Below are 17,602 nucleotides of genomic sequence, written 5' to 3' on the forward strand. Positions count from 1 at the left end.
GCACAGACACCTGCTTTCTTGCCCCCACCTATGGTTTTGAGTTTCAACCAGTGTTTCTGTCAGCCATGCCACTTCAGGAATGGGCAGGTGTGGGTCAGATTTATTTCAGCAAAGTCAGTCAAGGTAAAGAATTGTCTCCAGACATTAAGGAACTCTGTTCATTTTCCTGGTACAAAGCTGTCAGCCAGAGGGACATGGGAATGGAGCCATCATTCAGTTGACCTTTCTTGCACACCTTTTTGGGGCCTTCAGAAATGACCACAGTAGCTCATTGCCCCTCAGAGCTCCTGGTTTAGCAGATAAGGCAAACGTGCCATGTGACTGCGGTGGTGTGTAGTCAGGACTGTGGCAGGTTAGATGTGAATTATGGTGGAAGTCAAAGAAGGCAGGAGTGGGTCAGCTCCTGCAAGAAAGAGTTCATGAGAGTGATGTGTGCACCTTGGCATCGGGGAGGAGTGAGTGACTGTTGAGTGGGAAAGAAGGGAAGCCAGACAGAGCTGGTGTCAGCACGAGGCACAAAACAGCCTGGCATTCTCTCTGAGCAGCAAATGACTGGGTGTGTGCCCCGATGCATGCTGGGGGCCAGGTGCATGGGTGGTGAGCTGCAGCAGCAGCCAGGCCAGCTGGCTGGGCCCCACTCAGGGATGCTCTTGAATATAGTGTGCAGGATTAGCCTTCATCAGGAAGCAGTGGGAACTTGGTGGAAGGGTCTGGAAGTGGGGGTCCAATGCCAAATGGGTTTCAGTGTTGCGCCTCTGGAGAAAGCGGGGAGATGGGTTGGAGTAGAATATTGTCTAACTCTCTTGAAGGACACAAGACAATAGTAAACCCTTTGTAGAGCTTTCCAGTGTGGCCATGTGAAGCACACACTTCAGAGTCACCTAAGTGCTTGTTTAAACGCAGGTCCCCAAGCCTTATCCTTGCTGACCTGAGCCTTAAGGGAGAGGGGCCTTGGATTGGCCAGCTGCACTTTTCAGACCCCCTGACCTTTTCTATAACTAAGTAGACAGTGAGGACTTACTGTTTCTACTTGAGTTAGCCCACTCATCCGCCTGTCATCAGAGTCCAGAACGTGGTGGGCCAAGCCTGTGGGCCAAGATGGACGTGGCAGGTGTGGTGCTTGCAGGTCAGCGGGGAGGAGTGTTGGTCACGTGCCGCTGCTGCAGACTGGCTGTCTGCAGTGGGAAGAGCGCGTACATGGACCGGCTCAGTGAAGGGAGGAAAGTTAATTGTTGCTGCTTTTCTCCCGACAACCTGTAGAGCAGCCTTCCAAGCGCAGAAAGCTGGAGAACAGCGTTCCTGCAGCTGCAGAAGAAGCACCAGACCTGGAAGAGGAAATGGGGCTCTTTGGGAAAAGCGCATCTGCAGACGTCACCCCCCCCTCAAAGCAGAAGGAGAGGGCCGCCGCCGCCCTGAAGAGGGACGTGCCCAAGGTGCCCCACGACAGCAGCAAGGACAGCGTCACCGTCTTCGTCAGCAACCTGCCCTACAGCATGGAGGAGCCAGACGTGAAGCTGCGGCCGCTCTTTGAGGCCTGTGGGGAAGTGGTCGAGGTCCGCCCCATCTTCAGCAACCGGGGCGATTTCCGAGGCTACTGCTACGTGGAGTTCAAGGAGGAGAAGTCGGCCCTGCAGGCGCTGCAGTTGGACCGGAAGAATGTAGGCGGGAGGCCAATGTTTGTTTCCCCCTGTGTGGATAAGAGCAAAAATCCTGACTTTAAGGTATGTTTGTGGGAAAAAGAATGGCTTTCATGCAGGGTTGCTATAGACTGACTAAACATTGTTTTTTGGTGCAACAATTAATATTCCAATCATACATGGAATAACTATACTGTTCTGAGCTGGTTAATTAAGGTCTGATTCATGGCTCAGTCACTTGGAGCTTGCATTAGCTGATACATGATCATAAAATGAGGAATTGTAATAATGGCGATGGTCCAGTGAGTGCATAGGAGTGACAAGGGACTGTGCTAAATGTTTTATGTATTACCTTAGGGCAGCAGTTCTCAACCTGTGGGTTGCGACCCCTTTGGGGGTCGAATGACACTTTCACAGGGGTCGCCTAAGATCATCGGAAAACACATTAAATATATAATTACATATTGTTTTTGTAATTACTATGCTTTATGTTCAATTTGTAACAATGAAAATATATCCTGCATATCAGATATTTACATGACAATTCATAACAGTAGCAAAATTACAGTTATGAAGTAGCAACGAAAATAATTTTATGGTTGGGGGTCACCACAACATGAGGAACTGTATTAAAGGGTCGTGGCATTAGGAAGGTTGAGAACCACTGCCTTAGGGGATCCCCACCCAAACTCTGAGAATAGCTCCTTTCATTGTTGCCATTCTATAGAGGAGGGAAGTGGTGAGTGACATGCCCAGTTAGCCATTCCCAGCACCCAGCGTCGGCTCGGGCCTGCCCGGCTGGGCCTGCCGGAGAGTGGCCAGTGTGCTGGGCTGGGCTTCTAATTGTTGGTTTTCCCCCTCCTTCCTTCCTAGGTGTTCAGGTACAGCACTGCCCTGGAGAAGCACAAGCTGTTTATCTCAGGCCTACCCTTTTCCTGCACTAAAGAGGAACTTGAAGAGATCTGTAAGGCTCATGGCACCGTGAAGGACATCAGGCTGGTTACCAACCGGGCTGGCAAACCAAAGGTCAGTGTCGGAGTACACGGTCAGCACACCGCCTTCCAGGCTTGGATGAAGCCAGTTCTGCGTCTGTGCAGAGATCACTGGGGTCTAGAGTGGGTTCCTAGTTTGTCTGCTGAGAAACAAATGACACGTGAAGGATAGGTACATTAGGCTCTGCTTGCATTTGGAGTCTGTATCTAGTTGTACTAAAAATATAAGGCATTGAAAAACACTCGAATTCGCAGAGGAGCACATGAATTCCAGACTGTGGGGCCTTGGGGTGAGGGGCTGCTCTCTGCAGTCTCCTTCCTGCCCGGACTCAGCCTCCAGCCATTTCCTCAGCTCCCTCCACCCCCTTCTAGTCGCTTATTAAATCCTCTGCACCACATTTTGAGTAGTGGACCCATGTTGTTTAAGCATGAGTTTGTATTACCTTTCTTCTCTGCCCCCTCCCCTGCCGCCCCCATCCAGGTTAATCAAGAGTTAAAAAGTAAGAAATAAGGAGGGCACACAGGCAGGCATTAGGCACACCTGGGCTGCTCCCTGGGCTGGGCCACCTCAGCCGATAGCTGGATTTACACTGGTCTGTCCGTCTTTTTCTTTCTTTTGCTGGAGCTACCGACCTTACAAAGGTTATTGAAGTTACACAGTTACAGAAGTGGAAAGAGTAGGGCAGGGAATAAACCTGTAGACAAAGAATGGCAGTGGTGGGGTAGGTCGCCTGTTGATGGGGTACCTGTCCTGACCTGACCCCCCAACCTCGGAGGAAGTTGCGTCCTGGCTCCCCAGCACCTGACCCGGCTCTGGCCTCTTTCAGGGCCTGGCCTACGTGGAATACGAAAATGAATCCCAGGCATCGCAGGCTGTCATGAAGATGGATGGCATGACTATCAAAGAGAATGTCATCAAAGTGGCCATCAGCAACCCCCCTCAGAGGAAAGTTCCAGAGAAGCCAGAAGCAAGGAAAGCACCAGGTGGCCCCAACGTCCCCCGGCAGATATATGGAGCGTAAGTGTTTGCATGCTAGCCAGTGCAGGCTTTGTCCCGTCATACCCGGATGGATTGGTTTCCTGTTAGCACAGCACGTTAGGACAGCCAGGGCCTGCTGTCCACTGTAGTCCTGGAGCAGGGTGTCCAGAGCATGTCCCTGCAGCGCAACCCTTCCTGGTGTTTGCCAATTACACTTGTGATTTATTTAAAGTCCTCTTTGCCAGTTGAATGCATGTGTTTAAACACAGCCTGACAACCAGATGCTGGCCAGGGTCATCTACAGATCAACCAGGGCCACAAGTTATTACTTTGAAGGTACATTCAGTGTCTGCTCTTCCAGGCGGGGGAAGGGAAGGACCCAGCTCTCTCTGCTGCCTCGCGCCCTGCACCGCCCCAGCGCTACCGGAGCTCAGGCCGAGAATGGCCCTGCCCTGAAGCCAGCGGTCACCACCTCAGAGGCCACTGAGGCTCCCAAGATGTCCAATGCTGATTTTGCCAAGCTGCTTCTGAGAAAGTGAACGGGACTCAGAGAAGGGAGATGCCTTACTTCATGCTGGCCGGGAGGACACCACCTCCCAGCTGTACCCGGGTACGGAAGGGCCCAAGGCAGCGCGGTTTCCCCTGGTGTAGACAGAAAGGGAACGGGTGTCCGAGCAGAGAGGCTTCACATGTTCCCTCACATTGAGGGTGACAGCAGGAAAACAGTCACTCCATGGCTGGGCACCAGGTATAGTTTCTAAGGTATTTTTTGTCTTTAAGAGAAATGGGAGTGAAACTTGGACACACCATTTTGAGACACACTTGTCCAACTGTTTCAGCCAACTCAGGCCCCTTATAAGACACTTCTCTTACACTCTGTATAGTCCATATGCCCGTCACTCTTTTAATTTTTAAAAGACAAAACGGCAAATGCTAGTAATTCACCAGAATGGCCTATTTTAGTAAAGGGGTGGGGATAGGGCCAGTCACCTAAAAAATATTTGATGGGTTTTTGTTTTAGGGGGCTGTGTGTTTTTATATTATGTATTTGTAAATGACATGTCAACCCATTGTTTTATGTTTCCTCAAAGCAAAATATCTGACTTGTTTTCTATAGGAATTCTGTGTGCCACCTGCTGTGGACCATTTTCTTTGCCTAGTGAATAGTGGACTGTGTTGTTCTTTGTCTAAATATTGAGTTTCAGCCCTTGGGTTTTGTTTAAATACCATGTCAAGTGCGGACTTAAATTTTCCTCATTTAGCTTTGTTTATTAAACTGAAGTTCTGTTAAGAACCTCTCACAGAATGGTACTCTGCTGTGCATTCAAATATGGGTGTGTTTTGAAATTTGTGTACCTTGCTTTACCTAACAGATGTGTAAGTAGAACTTTTAAGTCAAAGTGACTATGGGATTTGACTTACAAATCTTTTCAGCTGTGATGTGTCTTCAGCTTTAAACTTCATAAAGAATAGGGCTGAAGTCCTGACACAATCCCTCCTGCATCCTTCTGACAAATGGGACCATTTCTTGAAAAAGAACAAAGTCGTCTCAGGCATTTATTTAATACAATAAAATACTTTATTAGAATCAGTTATTTGTTAAAATAATATCCTTCACATATAGCTAAAGTGCCAATTTCTATAGTAAAAGCAAGCACTTCCATCAGGCTTCCTTGGTGAGCTTATAAAATCAAGACGGTAGATTTAAGGTTAAGAAATAACTTATGGCAGCATACAAGTATGAAAATATTTTTATAAAGGTCTGAATAACTATCACCTTGGGGCCATGTCATACATCTTTATACTTATTTTCCAGAAAACCATTCTGAATGTGCTTGTTAAACAATTAAATAACTATAAACTAAACACTTGCTACATAAGAGCAGTGCCCTCATTACTACCAGGATCTAAATTCTCAAATCAGAGACAACATTATGTTCTCACCGACATTCAAAGTGCAGCACAGGGTTAGACATCATGGCTCTGCCCCTGGAACGGGAAGCAGAGGTTTCTGGCCATTCTCACTAAATAGCAGCAGTTTTATTGGCACCTGGGCTGTATGTGATTGAAAGAGAAGATTCTACTTCATAGAATGACAGCTTGCCCATATGACATAAAACACAGTTGTTAGGCAAGTAGGGCCACTCCAAGGCAATCTATTCTGCTTCTCCCAGGGGGATGCGGGGCGTACGGGGGCTGTGGGAGGTGGGGGCAGGTGAACAAGTGCTGTGGTCAAAGGGTTTTTGTGGTTTAGCACAAACTGGTGCTCTAATTCACTATCAAGATGCTTTTTTGGTGTTGATAGTTAAACTCAGTGGGGGGTGAGGGCAGGCTCGCCCGACTGCACAATACCTGGTTGGCAGCAGGATTCAGCTGTTTGGTGAAAGCCCAGGGAACTTTCAGACTAACACATCTGGTCTGAGTTGCTGCAAATGAAGTGAGAGAAACATCAACAGAAAAACCAGGGTGGCCTTCCCCTATTAATTAGAAAAACAGCCTGACACTAGAGTTTGCAAACTATGGCTCTTCCCTGAAATAAGGTACCGAACTAGAAATGTCAACACTCGTTGCTTTCATTTTGTATCTCAGAAGTTCGCCCTGCCAGTAAGAATTAGTCACAACACTAATCTTTGTAGGGAAGCAAACACCTCTGAGCAAGCAAGCTTTCAATCATTTCTCAAAATTGGGGCCAGGTTTTCCCCGGGAGTGCTGACCTCCAGGCAGTCACAGAGCCTTCCAGCCAGTCTCCGAGGAAGACCCGGCGGACTCGTCCTATGTCTCTGGACCTCGCCCCAGTGTTGGCCTCTCCTTACCTTAGTGCAAATTCTGCTCCAGTACTGGTCTGGTCATGCAAGGAGCACTGGTGCCCCAATGCCTGCTGGGACCACCACAAGAATGGGCCACCAGCACAGATGGCAGACACATTTACTGGCTCAAAAGAAAAAAATAAATAACTTGGCTGAATTATAAGTTATCTTAGAGACAAGGCTTAATAACTTAGTTATTTTCTTTAAAAAAACCATTTGGAGGTAAAGAACGTTTAAGTTCCTTATCTGTTTCCTTTTGTTTTGGAGACGACAAGGTTTCTAGAAATGTTAAGTTTTGATTTTTTTTCTCCCCCTGGAAACCTCCTGTCACCAAGGGAAGATGTAGAGGGTTAAGGTTTCACAGGTAGCGTCTCCTTGAACCCAGAGTGATTGGGTTTGGCCTCTGGCAGTGCCACTGGGTACTCTGTTGTGGCAAAGAGCAGGGTGTCCAGGGTGGTCTCCGTACACTTGGCAATGAAGCGAATGAATGGCCTCACGTCGCCTTCATTGGCGACTTCCAGTACGTGGTAGTACTCAGATCTCTGCTCCTTGCGGATGGTGATGGGTGGGTAGCCCGCCTGCATTAGGATGAGGTTCATCAGCAGGCGTGAGGTCCTTCCATTGCCGTCAATGAACGGGTGGATGTAAACGAGTTTATAATGGGCCAAGGCTGCAAACTCCACTGGGTGCAGATTCATGGCGTCCTCGGAGTTGAGCCACTGGATGAACTCCTGCATCTGCTTTTCCACATCTTGAGGATGGGGAGGGATGTGGTGTCCCACAAGGACCTGTGTTGTCCGAAACCTACCGGCTTCCACGGGATCCACATAACCCAGCACGCGCCTGTGGATCTCCAGTATGTCGCTGATGGTGACGGACCCCATGCGGGAGACCAGTGTGGTGTTGATGTACTTCATTGCCGCGTGCATGCCAATGACCTCGTTCTGCTCCTCCAGGCTTTTCCCCGGCACCGCATAGCGGGTCTCCAGGATGTGCCTGATTTCCGAGAGGGTGAGGGTGTTGCCCTCGATGGCAACCGTGTGGTAGATGTGATGGTAGTACGTTTCCTCCATGACCCTCTGCAGCGCGGAGCTGCCCTTGGGGATGGACATGACCTTCCTCACTTTGTCGTCGATGATGCTGAAGTACCTCTGGTCGATCTCCTCCACCAGCGGCAGCGTCCGGTCCCGGCTGATGAGCGCTTTCTCGTGGTAGGGCGAGATGGTCAACGCCCTGGTGTACAAGTAGTCTGCCTGGATGATGTCCTTTTCCTCTTCTGAGAAGATGCCGAACTCGGTGAGCGCGTCCACCGAGTCTGGGTCCATGCTCAGGGCGTGCAGGAAGAGCTTGTGGGCCTTCTTCCGCTTGCCCTGGCGTTTCATTTCCAGGGCTTGGTGCAGAGCTGCTTTGGCTTCCAACCTAGCGGCTAGAAAAGAGCCAAAGAAGCATTATCAGGGAGGGCAGGGAGTGGCCAAGGACATGGAGGTGACCTGTCAGGGGAAGGCATGGCCTTGGGGTTGTTCTAGGCAGGCTGCTCATGCCCAGGACCACTGCACGTAATGGACCACTGCATGTATGGATGTGGTGGTTTTCCACTTGGCCCCCTGCCTTCCAACTGCCATATTGAGTGGCTGTGATCCTGGGGCCACAACTCCCATCATTGGGCCCTCCCTGCATCTTCTCCAGCTCTTGGCTGTTCTGGTGATCCATCTGATGGTGCCTCTGCCTCTAGGCCAGGCTGGGAATAACTTCCCACTGGTGATAGCTCCCTAGGCCTCCCCATTCCTGGGCCCTTAACTTTAATTCCTTTAATCTGCAGCCACACCTGCTTGACATCTAGTCTTCCTTCCACCGTCCCCCAACGCCCCACTCCCCACCCTCCTGAAACCCAGTATCAGTATCAGCCACACACACTGGGCTTCTTTTAGTTCCTCAAGTGCCCCAGGCTCTCCTGCCCCAGGCTCTCCTACCCTCTGGTCTCTGCTGGAGCACGCTCCCCTCAACTGTTCCACTGGGTCACTCCTGCTTACACTTGGTCTCAGCTTAGGCACCCCCTCCTCCAGGGAGCCTTCCTGGTGTGCTCCTGTGACCCCTTCGCTCCCCCATCACCACATGGTGGCCCTGTACCTGTCACCTGTCTGCTTATATAGGCTGGGAGGTCAGGGCTGACTTCTTCACTGTAATACCCATGCCCTGCCCACAGGACATAGTAGACACTAAACATCTATCCCAGTGGTTCTCAACCTTGGCTGCACATTAGAATCACCTGGGAATCTTTTTAAAATCCTGATTTCTGGGCCTCAGAAGAGAGTAATGTCAGTATCATGGGGAAGTGAGACGGCCCCATTGCTTCTCCCGTATAATGTACAAAAAAACCACTGTAACTCAACAAAGGATCACCCGCTCAACACACAAATGCACCTAAAAGATCCACGCACAGGAACATCTGAGGATGGGAAGTAGGGGAGGTGGGACAGAGGAAGGACAGGGATGGAGACGAAGTTCAGTGTTCATTGTGGCTCCAGCGAGTGAGGGAGGTAGAGATGGAGAAGTGTGTGCAGCCTGCAGTGTAAGGGGCAGGGCAGGTTCCCTCCAGGAAAGGACATCTCCCTTCCCCGCTCCCTGTCTAGGCTAAGCCAGGTAGAGGCAGCTGGGAAGTCTTAACACAGTGGTGCCCAGAGCCTCTGCCGCGGGTGGGGGGGGGGGGGGCGAGCTGTGAGGCCGCAAACGTGTCTCCCCTGCCCCAGACACCCTGGCAGAACCCGGGAAAGGAAGCTGGGGAATGAAAGTCCGGCATCCCAACAATTTGGGGATGAGGCAGAAGTGCAGAGCGGCCGTCATCTACACAGCGTGGCACTGGCAGGAAAACACAGACCAATGGAGCCGGATTGAGAGTCCAGAAATAAGCCACACATACAGGGTATCCCCCCCAAATATATACACACAACGTTTGTGATTCCATTACACTTTGAAAATGAAATGTGTTTTCATAAACACTGCCTTTATAATTATTCCAAGTGTGTATGCATTTTTGGGGGAATGATATATATATATAAACTAATTTTTGTAAAAGGAGCCAAAACATACACTGGAGGGAAGGAAAGTCTCTTCAATAAATGACACTGGGAAGACTAGAAAGCCACATGCCAAAGAATGAAACTGCTATCTGAGACCATACACAAAACGTAACTAAAGTGGATTAAAGACCTGAATATAAGACCTGAAACAATAAAATACAGTCAAACCTCAGTTCTCGAATGTCTCTCATCTCGAATAATTTGGTTTCCAACCAGTTCACAGAAAAAGTCTTGGTTGTTGACCAAAACTTCAGTTTTCTACCTGACAACCCTTTCATGCTGATACCTCAGCATGACAAAAAGCATCTCTTAAGCAACAAAGGAGAGAATGCTTTGTTGCTGGCGAAATGGACAGTTAGCACAATTTCAAAACATAAAGAGGCCATCAACAGGGCTAATGTGTGAAAGTGCTCACAAAACAATCAGGCAATTGAATAGGTAGAAAAACTTGTTAACTGGATAAATGAGAAGCAGGTGGTAATAGCATTGTGGAGGCAGTGGTATAGTTTAAGGCTAGTAGGGGGTGATTTGATAAATTTAAGAAAAGTATTTATAGATTAAACAGTCCATTAGATATGTACTGTATATAAGAAAGGTAAAACGGAATCATTTGGGGATCTGGAACAGAGTAATTTCATTTACATTATTTCTAATGGGGAAAAATGATTCGGTTTTCGAACAACTCGCTTCTCAAGCACCTTCTGGAACTGAGTTCGAGAACAGAGGTTCCACTTATATACAAAAAATATGGGCACTACACTTATAGACCTTGGTCTCAGGGGTTTTTGTGAACTTGACCCCAATAGTAAGGCAAGTAAAATAAAATAAAATGAATAGTACTGCAGCAAACCAAAAAGCTGCAAAGCAAAAGAAACCATAAAAACAAAAAGGCAACCAGCCGAATGGGAGACGATATTTACAGATCACACCCCCAATAAGGGGCTCACATGCAAACTATATAAAGAACTCATACAATTCAACAACAACAAACACCTGGATTAAAACATGGGCCGAGGACCTGAATAGACGCTTTTCCAAGGAAGACGTAAGAGAGCCAACAGATACATGAAAAGATGCTCAACATCACTAGTTATAAGGGAAACGCAAATCAAAACTACGAGCTACCATCTCACACCTGTTAACAATGGCTATTACCAAAAAGAGAAGAAATAAAAGAGTTGTAGAGGGTGAGGAGAGGGAACCCTCTCCTGCTGGTGGAAATATAAGCTGGTGCCGCCACTATGGAAACCAGTATGGAAAGTCCTCCAAAAATTATAAATAGAGCTACCATATGACCCAGCAATCCCTCTTCTGGGTATCTACCCCCAAAATTTGAAAACTTATTCATAACGGTATTTGTAGCCCTATGTTCACTGCTGCATTATTCACAATAGCCAAGACATGGAAACAACCCAAGTGTCCTTTGACGGATGAATGGGTAAAGATATGGTACATACATACAATACAGACATACTTAACCGTAAAAAAGATGAAATATTGCCATTTGCCATCGCATGGATGGATCTTGAGAGGATCATGCTAAGTGACTATCATATGGAAAAGGACAAGAACTGTGTAAATTCACTCATGTGGGATATAAAACAAAAAGCAACAAATGAACAAACAAAAACTCATACAGACAACAGAATGGTGGTTCCCAAAGGGGAAGGGGGTGGTGGGAGGACGAAGAGGGTAAAGGGTCAAATACATGGTGACAAAGAGAGACTAGACTGTGGGTGGGGAGCACACAACCGAATATACAGATGTCGTATTATTCATTGTACACCTAAAGTTTGTTATTAACCAATGTTTCCCCAATAAATATAATTTAAAAGTGTGAACAACACAAGTGATAACAGATAAATAAAATGTGGCACAATCCAAAAAAACCAAAAACCAAGAGCCGAGGAGGGACAGCCACTGTCTTACCTGGGGAGGACGCGGCCTTGACCACCAGCAGGGCCGCATCCTTGGAGGTGACGCTGAGTTCCGTGGATGGGCTGGTGCATCTGCTGACGGCATGCTGGGCCCTGTCCCACCTGCTCCTGAGCAGGGAGAAGCCTTTGAGCAAGGCCCAACACTGCTCCTCCATGGCCCCCAGCGGCAGCAGCAGGGCCAGCAGGGACCCCAGCACCATGCTCAGCAGCATCACCCACAGGAAGCGGCCCCAGATGGGGACCCATTTTGGTTCAGCCACGGCCACCACTGAAGCCATCGGCATGAGTGTCATCTGGACTCAGGGGTGCGCCCCTTGCACATACCCACAGTCGTCGGAGAGAGCGAGCCGGATCTGAAAGGAACCAAGAGTTGCAGGAGATGAGGCCGGGGAGCCGATACGTTTAGGATATGTTCCTGTCTCCGCTAGGGCTTGGAGACCCCACACTTCTTAACTCACTATGACCAGGGGGTGGGGGCAAGCAAGGAGTGGATATAAATGGGGAGGGGCCAGCCTAAAAAGCAAGGCTGCAGTTGCCCAGCATTTATTAAGCACCTGCTGTGTGCCAAGCACGAAGGACCTACACATACCCCCCTGCAATCCACAACAGGAGCTGATGCTATTGTCACCCTCCTCTCCAGACGAGGAAACAGGCTCAGAGAGGTCAAGTGTCTCCTGCCCAAAGTCACCCAGTGAGCCAGTGGCATCCTTAGGGCTTGAACTCAGCACCCTGTGGCTCTCAAGTCTCCCCCCTCCATCGCAAATCCTTTTGTGCTGAGCGTCTAGGCCAGTGGTTCTCAACCTTGGCTGCACATTAGAATCACCTGGGAATCTTTTTAAAATCCTGATTTCTGGGCCTCATCCTCCAGAAATTCTGTTTCTTGGTTACTAATGTTGTGGCCTCACCCCATAACCAAGAAACAGAATATCCGGAGGATGAGGCCCAGAAATCAGGATTTTAAAAAGATTCCCAGGTGATTCTAATGTGCAGCCAAGGTTGAGAACCACTGGTCTAGGAAAAAAATAGTACACATACACACACACACACACACACACACACACACATCCAGATGGGCTAAGCCAGTTCTGAGGCCCATCCTTTTCCATCAGCACAACTGGTGGCCTGATTTACTGCCGAATGGCCGGCCACCTCTTCGCGCCCTTACCCTGGTATTAGCCGCAATGCCAATCCCCTCTCCGGCCTGCCTTCCTTTACTGGCGTGTCCCCCCCGAGACGGTGGGGTCCCCGCCTAGAGTTTGGGCAGCCAAGCATCTCAAAAAGAACTCCGGGTGAGGGCCAGAGCGAGTGACCCCTGGCCCTCTGTGCCAGGGGCTTGTGGTTGGGGCTGGCGGTGGGAGCAGGGATGCAAGCACCATGATGCTAACAATAAGCATTTATTGGGCAACTATGGAGAGCTGAGCACGGAGCTGAGCGCTAGCCACGCACGAGGCCACAAGCCTCAGTCCCTGGAGGAGGAAAGCTAGCCAGCTCCATTTTACAGCAGGAAACAAGCCACAGGCAGGGGTAGGCCAACCCCAGAAGGCCCACAGGGAGGGAGTACATCGAGGCACCGGGAACTGAGCCCAGGTGCGTCTGGGCGCAGGTGCCCGAGGCTTCCCCCTCTCCCGTATCCACCCCCAGGGCCTGTGCACCTGCCCCGGCTGCTCCTGGGCTAGGCCTCCACGATGAAGGGGGCTCATTAGGTTTCTGATTGCTTCGGGCTGTGAGTCTAAGGGAGCAACCTGGCTCCATAACGGGACATCAGAAATGGCTTGGGACGCGCTCTAATGGGGGGACGGAGACGGTGCGGGTCCCTGCCTCGTCCGGGTGGTCTGCGCCCGCTCCCCGAGCGACGGGCTCCTCGGCGGGGCTGGAGTTCGCCCGGGACCCGGCTGAGCGCCAGGAGGTAGCGGTGCGCTCCCGGAGGCGCGCATTCCTCACCCCCCACGACGCCAGGAAGGGGAAACCGAGGCCCGGGGAGGGAAGTGGACTGGACTAAGGTCATTCTGGGGAACCGCCCCTTTCCGAAACCACTCCAGCCCCCCAGGGCTCTCGGCCCTGCCGCACCCTTCCCCGCTCCATCCCTCCAAGGCCCTCGGGCTCGCCCCCTCCTCACCTCGCACCTCGGCCAGGCACCGCCGCTTCCTTCCCGGCGTTCTCAGGCTCCGGGGCGCGAACTCGCAGGACCTCCTCCGCCGCCGGCCTCCTGGCCACGCCCTCTCCGACTCGCCATTGGTCGGCCCGTCACGCTCCTCACCGCGGGTTGGCTCCCCTCACTGGTCCGCCCCTCGCATTTCCGGGTTCTCGCGTTGACGTCGGCTTCCCGGGAAAGACTCGCCGTGGGCTACTCCCATTGGCTGGCTTCTGCGTAGCTCTTGAGCCCGCCGTAGCCAATCAACAACAGGAGAGGCGGGACCTGGGAGACGGGCGCGAGCAGCAGGTGCAGAGAACGCTGCGCGGGTGCGGGGTTGGGCACACTAGGTGCAGGCGCGGGAGCTCGGAAACTCGCAATCCCGCCCGCTTCTCCCCTGGCCTCAGTTTCCTTAGGTGTAATATGAGGATGCTGATGACTTGCACCTCTCCACCCTGCTAATCTGACTTCACAGCCCAGTTCTTATCCTCCACCTTGTGCTACCAGGAGTAGCTTTTCCCCTTTCTCTCACCCTCTCTCCTTTCCTCCCTGACTTTTAAATTTGGATCCTCCAGAGAAGGGCCTGGCTACTTGTTTTGCTTCCTAGAGAGACAGAGGATTTTTTCCCTGCATGCAGAAGCTGAAACCTCCATTTTTTCTGAAAACTCCATCTTAACTCACAAATATTGAAACATCCAGGACCTGCCCAGTAATTCTAAGCATTAAGATGTCATGTCAGCCCGGCTGATGTGGCTCAGTGCTCCAGAGCCGCCCCATGAACCAGGAGATCACGGTTCAATTCCCGGTCAGGGCACATGCCCGGGTTACTGGCTCAATCCCTAGTAGGGGGCGTGCAGGAGGCAGCCGATCCATGATTCTCTCTCATCATTGATGTTTCTATCTCCCTCTCCCGTCCTCTCTGAAATCGATAAAAATATATATTTTTAAAAAGATGTTATGTCAACTGATGCTCTTTGGTGTCAATGCTGACAGGAGTCTCCAGTTTGGGCCCTGGTGAAGTGAGAGAGGATGCAGTGAAAACAGCCCCGGGGTGAAACAGCACAGCTGTGGGACCGCAGGCTTGTGAGGTGGCCTAGCAGAGGCGGCCCTAGTTGGGCATCGCAGCCGCCATGGGACAACACTCCTCTCTGTTGAGCTAGCTTTGGTGTTACAGCTCAGCTCTGCCATCAGGATCTGACCTCCTCTGCAACACACATTCCCTTCGGGGTGTCACCTTTGCAGTCACACAGCCCTCAGTTCAAACCCCATGTTTACCACTTGCAAACGGAGTACCTTCAGCGATTTGACCTCGCTGATCCCAGTTTGCTTTTTGCAAGTTTGGGACAAGGTGATGACAGGACAGCCTCCGGGGTTTTGTGTGAGGGCGAAGCGACAAGTGTCTGCTATTGCACTTGTTTCCCAGAGGAGCACCTGCTGTATAAGCAGCTAAATGACGGGAAGTGGTTGGTGGAGTGGAAAGCAGTGAGGCTCTGAGGTCAGACAGCTGTGTGTTCAAACGCAGGGCCCAGTACTTACTATCTGTGTGACCTGGAGCAGGTCACTTATCTTCACTAAACTGGGTAATATGGGGCTTGTGGACCTATGTCCTCTCCTCCTGGGCATAAGATGATATAATCATCTACTTTTATTATTTTTTAAAATATATTTTTATTGATTTCAGAGAGGAAGGGAGAGGGAGATAGAAACGTCAGTGATGAGAGAGAATCACTGATCAGCTGCCTCCTGCATGCTCCCCACTGGGGATCAAGCCCGCAACCCAGCATGTGCCCTTAACTGAAATCGAACCCAGGACCCTTCAGTCCTCAGGCTGACGCTCTATCCACTGAGCAAAACCAGCCAGGGCAATCATCTACTTTTAAAGGTACCATCCTTTCTTCACCCCTTCTTGGGATGCCAGTGCAAACTCTTTAATGAGTTTAGGCCAGTGATGGCGAACCTTTTGAGCTCGGCGTGTCAGCATTTTGAAAAACCCTAACTTAACTCTGGTGCCGTGTCATATATAGAAATTTTTTGATCTTTGCAACCATAGTAAAACAAAGACTTATATTTTTGATATTCATTTTATATATTTAAATGGCATTTAACAAAGAAAAATCAACCAAAAAAATGAGTTCGCATGTCACCTCTGACACGCGTGTCATAGGTTCGCCATCACTGGTTTAGGCCATGGTAACAAATCCAGAAGCTATGTGAGAACCATTAGTGAGCCAATAGGGAAAGGTGGGGAGTGTGGCGAATACGAAAGCACCTGTCTTGTTCAATGTGGGCAGCAGATTTTTCAGCTCTAGCCTACATTTATTATGCTAGGGTGCGGTCCAGAAATTGGCATATTTTACAATTTTTTTCAAAAGATGTCTCAGCCTTAGATTTTTCAGCAAAATCTCCAGATTTTTAAACAGTTGGCATGTTTACTTGCCGGCTACAGAGAGCTGCCAGATCCCTGCTTTAAAAAGGCTTTTAAAATGGGCAGAAAGCCAGCCCATGAGTCTGCTCACCTGAATGTGTTTCTGTAGGAATTTAGAGAAAGCTGGTAATAGAAAAGCCATGTTATGAGCCTTAAAGACACTGAAGTCATTAAGGTCCCGGAAAATAACTATAAGAAAAAAAAAACAAAATAAAACGGGCAGGAAATGATGGCAGTGAACTCAGGAAGCAACTTCACAAATGACTCTGCAAATGGCTGCACCACCGTCTTTGGACACCAGGGGGCAGTAACCCACCTGGCGTCACTTCCCCGGTTCAATCCCCATTGTCAGGAGAGCACACTCAATTTTCTTCCTGGACTTTTGTCTGCATTCAGCTGTGTTAAATGCACAAAATATGGTCCCTGAAGCGATATTGAAACGTTGTTTTTCTCCGTCTTAAGGATTCTGTGTTGGGTGGAAATTGCCTCCCCGGGGCCCACAGAGGAGCTTTCTAAAAGCTTACCTTGACACTTGACAAAGAACCTGGAAAGTGGCTGTACGGGAAATGTGTCCATTATGCAAAACCAAACAAAACCAAAATAACCCTGAGGCGTCTCTAAGAAACAGCTTGCAAGCACTTCTTGCTGGCAGAGGCAGATCCAAAGGCTTAGAAAACACAAAACTCCCCAACTTGAGGCTGGATTGCATTGGGGTGGCTGCAGAAAGACTCGACTTCACTTAAAGGAAATACACCATCCTGGTTCTCGCTCCCTTCACCCCCAGGCTCCGCTGTATCCCAGCCTGCTTGGATTCCCCCTCATTCCAACCCCACTTCCTGCAACCTAAGGATGCTGCAGAAGAAGCGACTCTAGCAGCAGCCCTCCTTCCTGGCTGCTAACCCTCCTTATTAGGGATCCCCAGTGAGGTCAGGCCCAGGTTTTGAGGCACCTCCAAGAGACAGACTTTTGGGGACCCTGTGTGGGTGCTGCTGGGCCGATGGCTCATGCTCTGGACTCAGCATGTTCCACACATCAAACTGTGTTGAACTGATTTTCGTTCCATTAAGCCCCCAATCCATTAAGATCTCAGACATGCACCTAAGTGGTGTTTTCAAAACAAGTCGTTTGCAGATGTGATATTTCTTACTTTCAAAAAAAATCCCAAACATAACTGCTGTTTTTTCTTGCTACATAACCACCAACTACTCTATCCCTTAAAAGCAAGACGAATCATTATAGATCTAACAGAAGACACAAATAACAAGAAAAATACCCATATGCACGACTGTACCAGATATTTTTCTATGGAATTATGAAAAACTTCAGACATACAGAAGGCACAGCTAATACAATGGGTATCTGTGTACCTGCCACCCAGTTAAAAAAAACACCATATCGTCTTACCAATGCCACCCTTCCCCTATGACATTCCATACCCTCCCTCCCAGAGGTAACCACCACCTTGAATTTGATGCTTATTCTATCCATGAATGGCCTCTTGCTTTTACCCATATGCACATATTTCTAAATAATGTATAGCAATGTTCCGCATGTTTTCACATGTTATATGTACACTATGTATCCTTCTGCGGTTTTTGGTGTGTGGGGGAGGGCAGC

At 49.5% G+C, this 17,602-nt stretch overlaps 2 protein-coding genes, 2 long non-coding RNA genes and 1 other non-coding gene across 16 annotated transcripts in view; 2 read left to right on the forward strand and 3 right to left on the reverse strand.

Moving 5' to 3' along the window:
- SART3 (squamous cell carcinoma antigen recognized by T cells 3) overlaps positions 1-17,602 on the forward strand; it is a 45,091-nt gene that overhangs the window by 21,483 nt on the left and 6,006 nt on the right. For 5 of the 7 annotated variants that reach the window (XM_023762052.1, XM_023762055.1, XM_023762054.1 and 2 more), the window contains 4 exons: positions 1,261-1,721; positions 2,511-2,663; positions 3,457-3,647; positions 3,970-4,937. In XM_023762052.1, coding sequence (XP_023617820.1) covers positions 1,261-1,721; positions 2,511-2,663; positions 3,457-3,647; positions 3,970-4,147 — 983 coding nt within the window. In that variant the 3' untranslated portion in view covers positions 4,148-4,937. Of the gene's footprint in view, positions 1-1,260; positions 1,722-2,510; positions 2,664-3,456; positions 3,648-3,969; positions 4,938-17,602 lie in introns of those variants that run through there. The other 2 variants (XR_002831569.1, XR_002831570.1) reach the window with 2 other exon arrangements.
- LOC106698767 lies at positions 54-1,263 on the reverse strand. Its single transcript, XR_001350157.1, has 2 exons — positions 1,022-1,263; positions 54-403 (listed from the first exon to the last, which is right to left on the reverse strand). It is a non-coding gene; the product is annotated as an uncharacterized LOC106698767 (long non-coding RNA).
- On the reverse strand, positions 1,549-3,976 carry LOC106698766. The gene is made up of 4 exons (XR_002831576.1): positions 3,693-3,976; positions 3,171-3,324; positions 2,566-2,772; positions 1,549-1,687 (listed from the first exon to the last, which is right to left on the reverse strand). It is a non-coding gene; the product is annotated as an uncharacterized LOC106698766 (long non-coding RNA).
- FICD (FIC domain containing) lies at positions 4,177-13,636 on the reverse strand. 6 transcript variants are annotated; one of them, XR_002831575.1, is made up of 6 exons: positions 13,546-13,636; positions 11,422-11,782; positions 6,422-7,841; positions 5,961-6,034; positions 5,031-5,135; positions 4,177-4,250 (listed from the first exon to the last, which is right to left on the reverse strand). XR_002831575.1 is itself a non-coding variant. In XM_014463980.2 (3 exons), exons 2-3 carry the CDS (start codon positions 11,720-11,722, stop codon positions 6,766-6,768), a joined length of 1,377 nt encoding a protein of 458 aa, XP_014319466.1. In that variant the 5' UTR covers positions 11,723-11,782; positions 13,546-13,636; the 3' UTR covers positions 5,165-6,765. The 6 variants fall into 6 exon arrangements, 1 of the variants encoding a protein (XP_014319466.1); XR_002831574.1 differs by having other exon boundaries at positions 5,553-6,034; XR_002831572.1 differs by having other exon boundaries at positions 5,553-7,841; positions 13,553-13,636.
- Positions 16,053-16,182, forward strand: LOC111827846. The gene has a single exon (XR_002831579.1). It is a non-coding gene; the product is annotated as a small nucleolar RNA SNORA33 (small nucleolar RNA).

This window comes from Myotis lucifugus, unplaced genomic scaffold (assembly GCF_000147115.1).
Source record: "Myotis lucifugus unplaced genomic scaffold, Myoluc2.0 scaffold_229, whole genome shotgun sequence".
Lineage (NCBI taxonomy): Eukaryota > Metazoa > Chordata > Mammalia > Chiroptera > Vespertilionidae > Myotis > Myotis lucifugus.

Excerpts from the sequence above, each read along its gene's own strand:
- FICD (XM_014463980.2), bottom strand. The coding sequence starts at position 11,722 with ATGACACTCATGCCGATGGCTTCAGTGGTGGCCGTGGCTGAACCAAAA. Across the intron at positions 7,842-11,421 it reads CAAGGCCGCGTCCTCCCCAG|CCGCTAGGTTGGAAGCCAAA; the intron begins GTAAGACAGTGG and ends GCTCTTTTCTAG.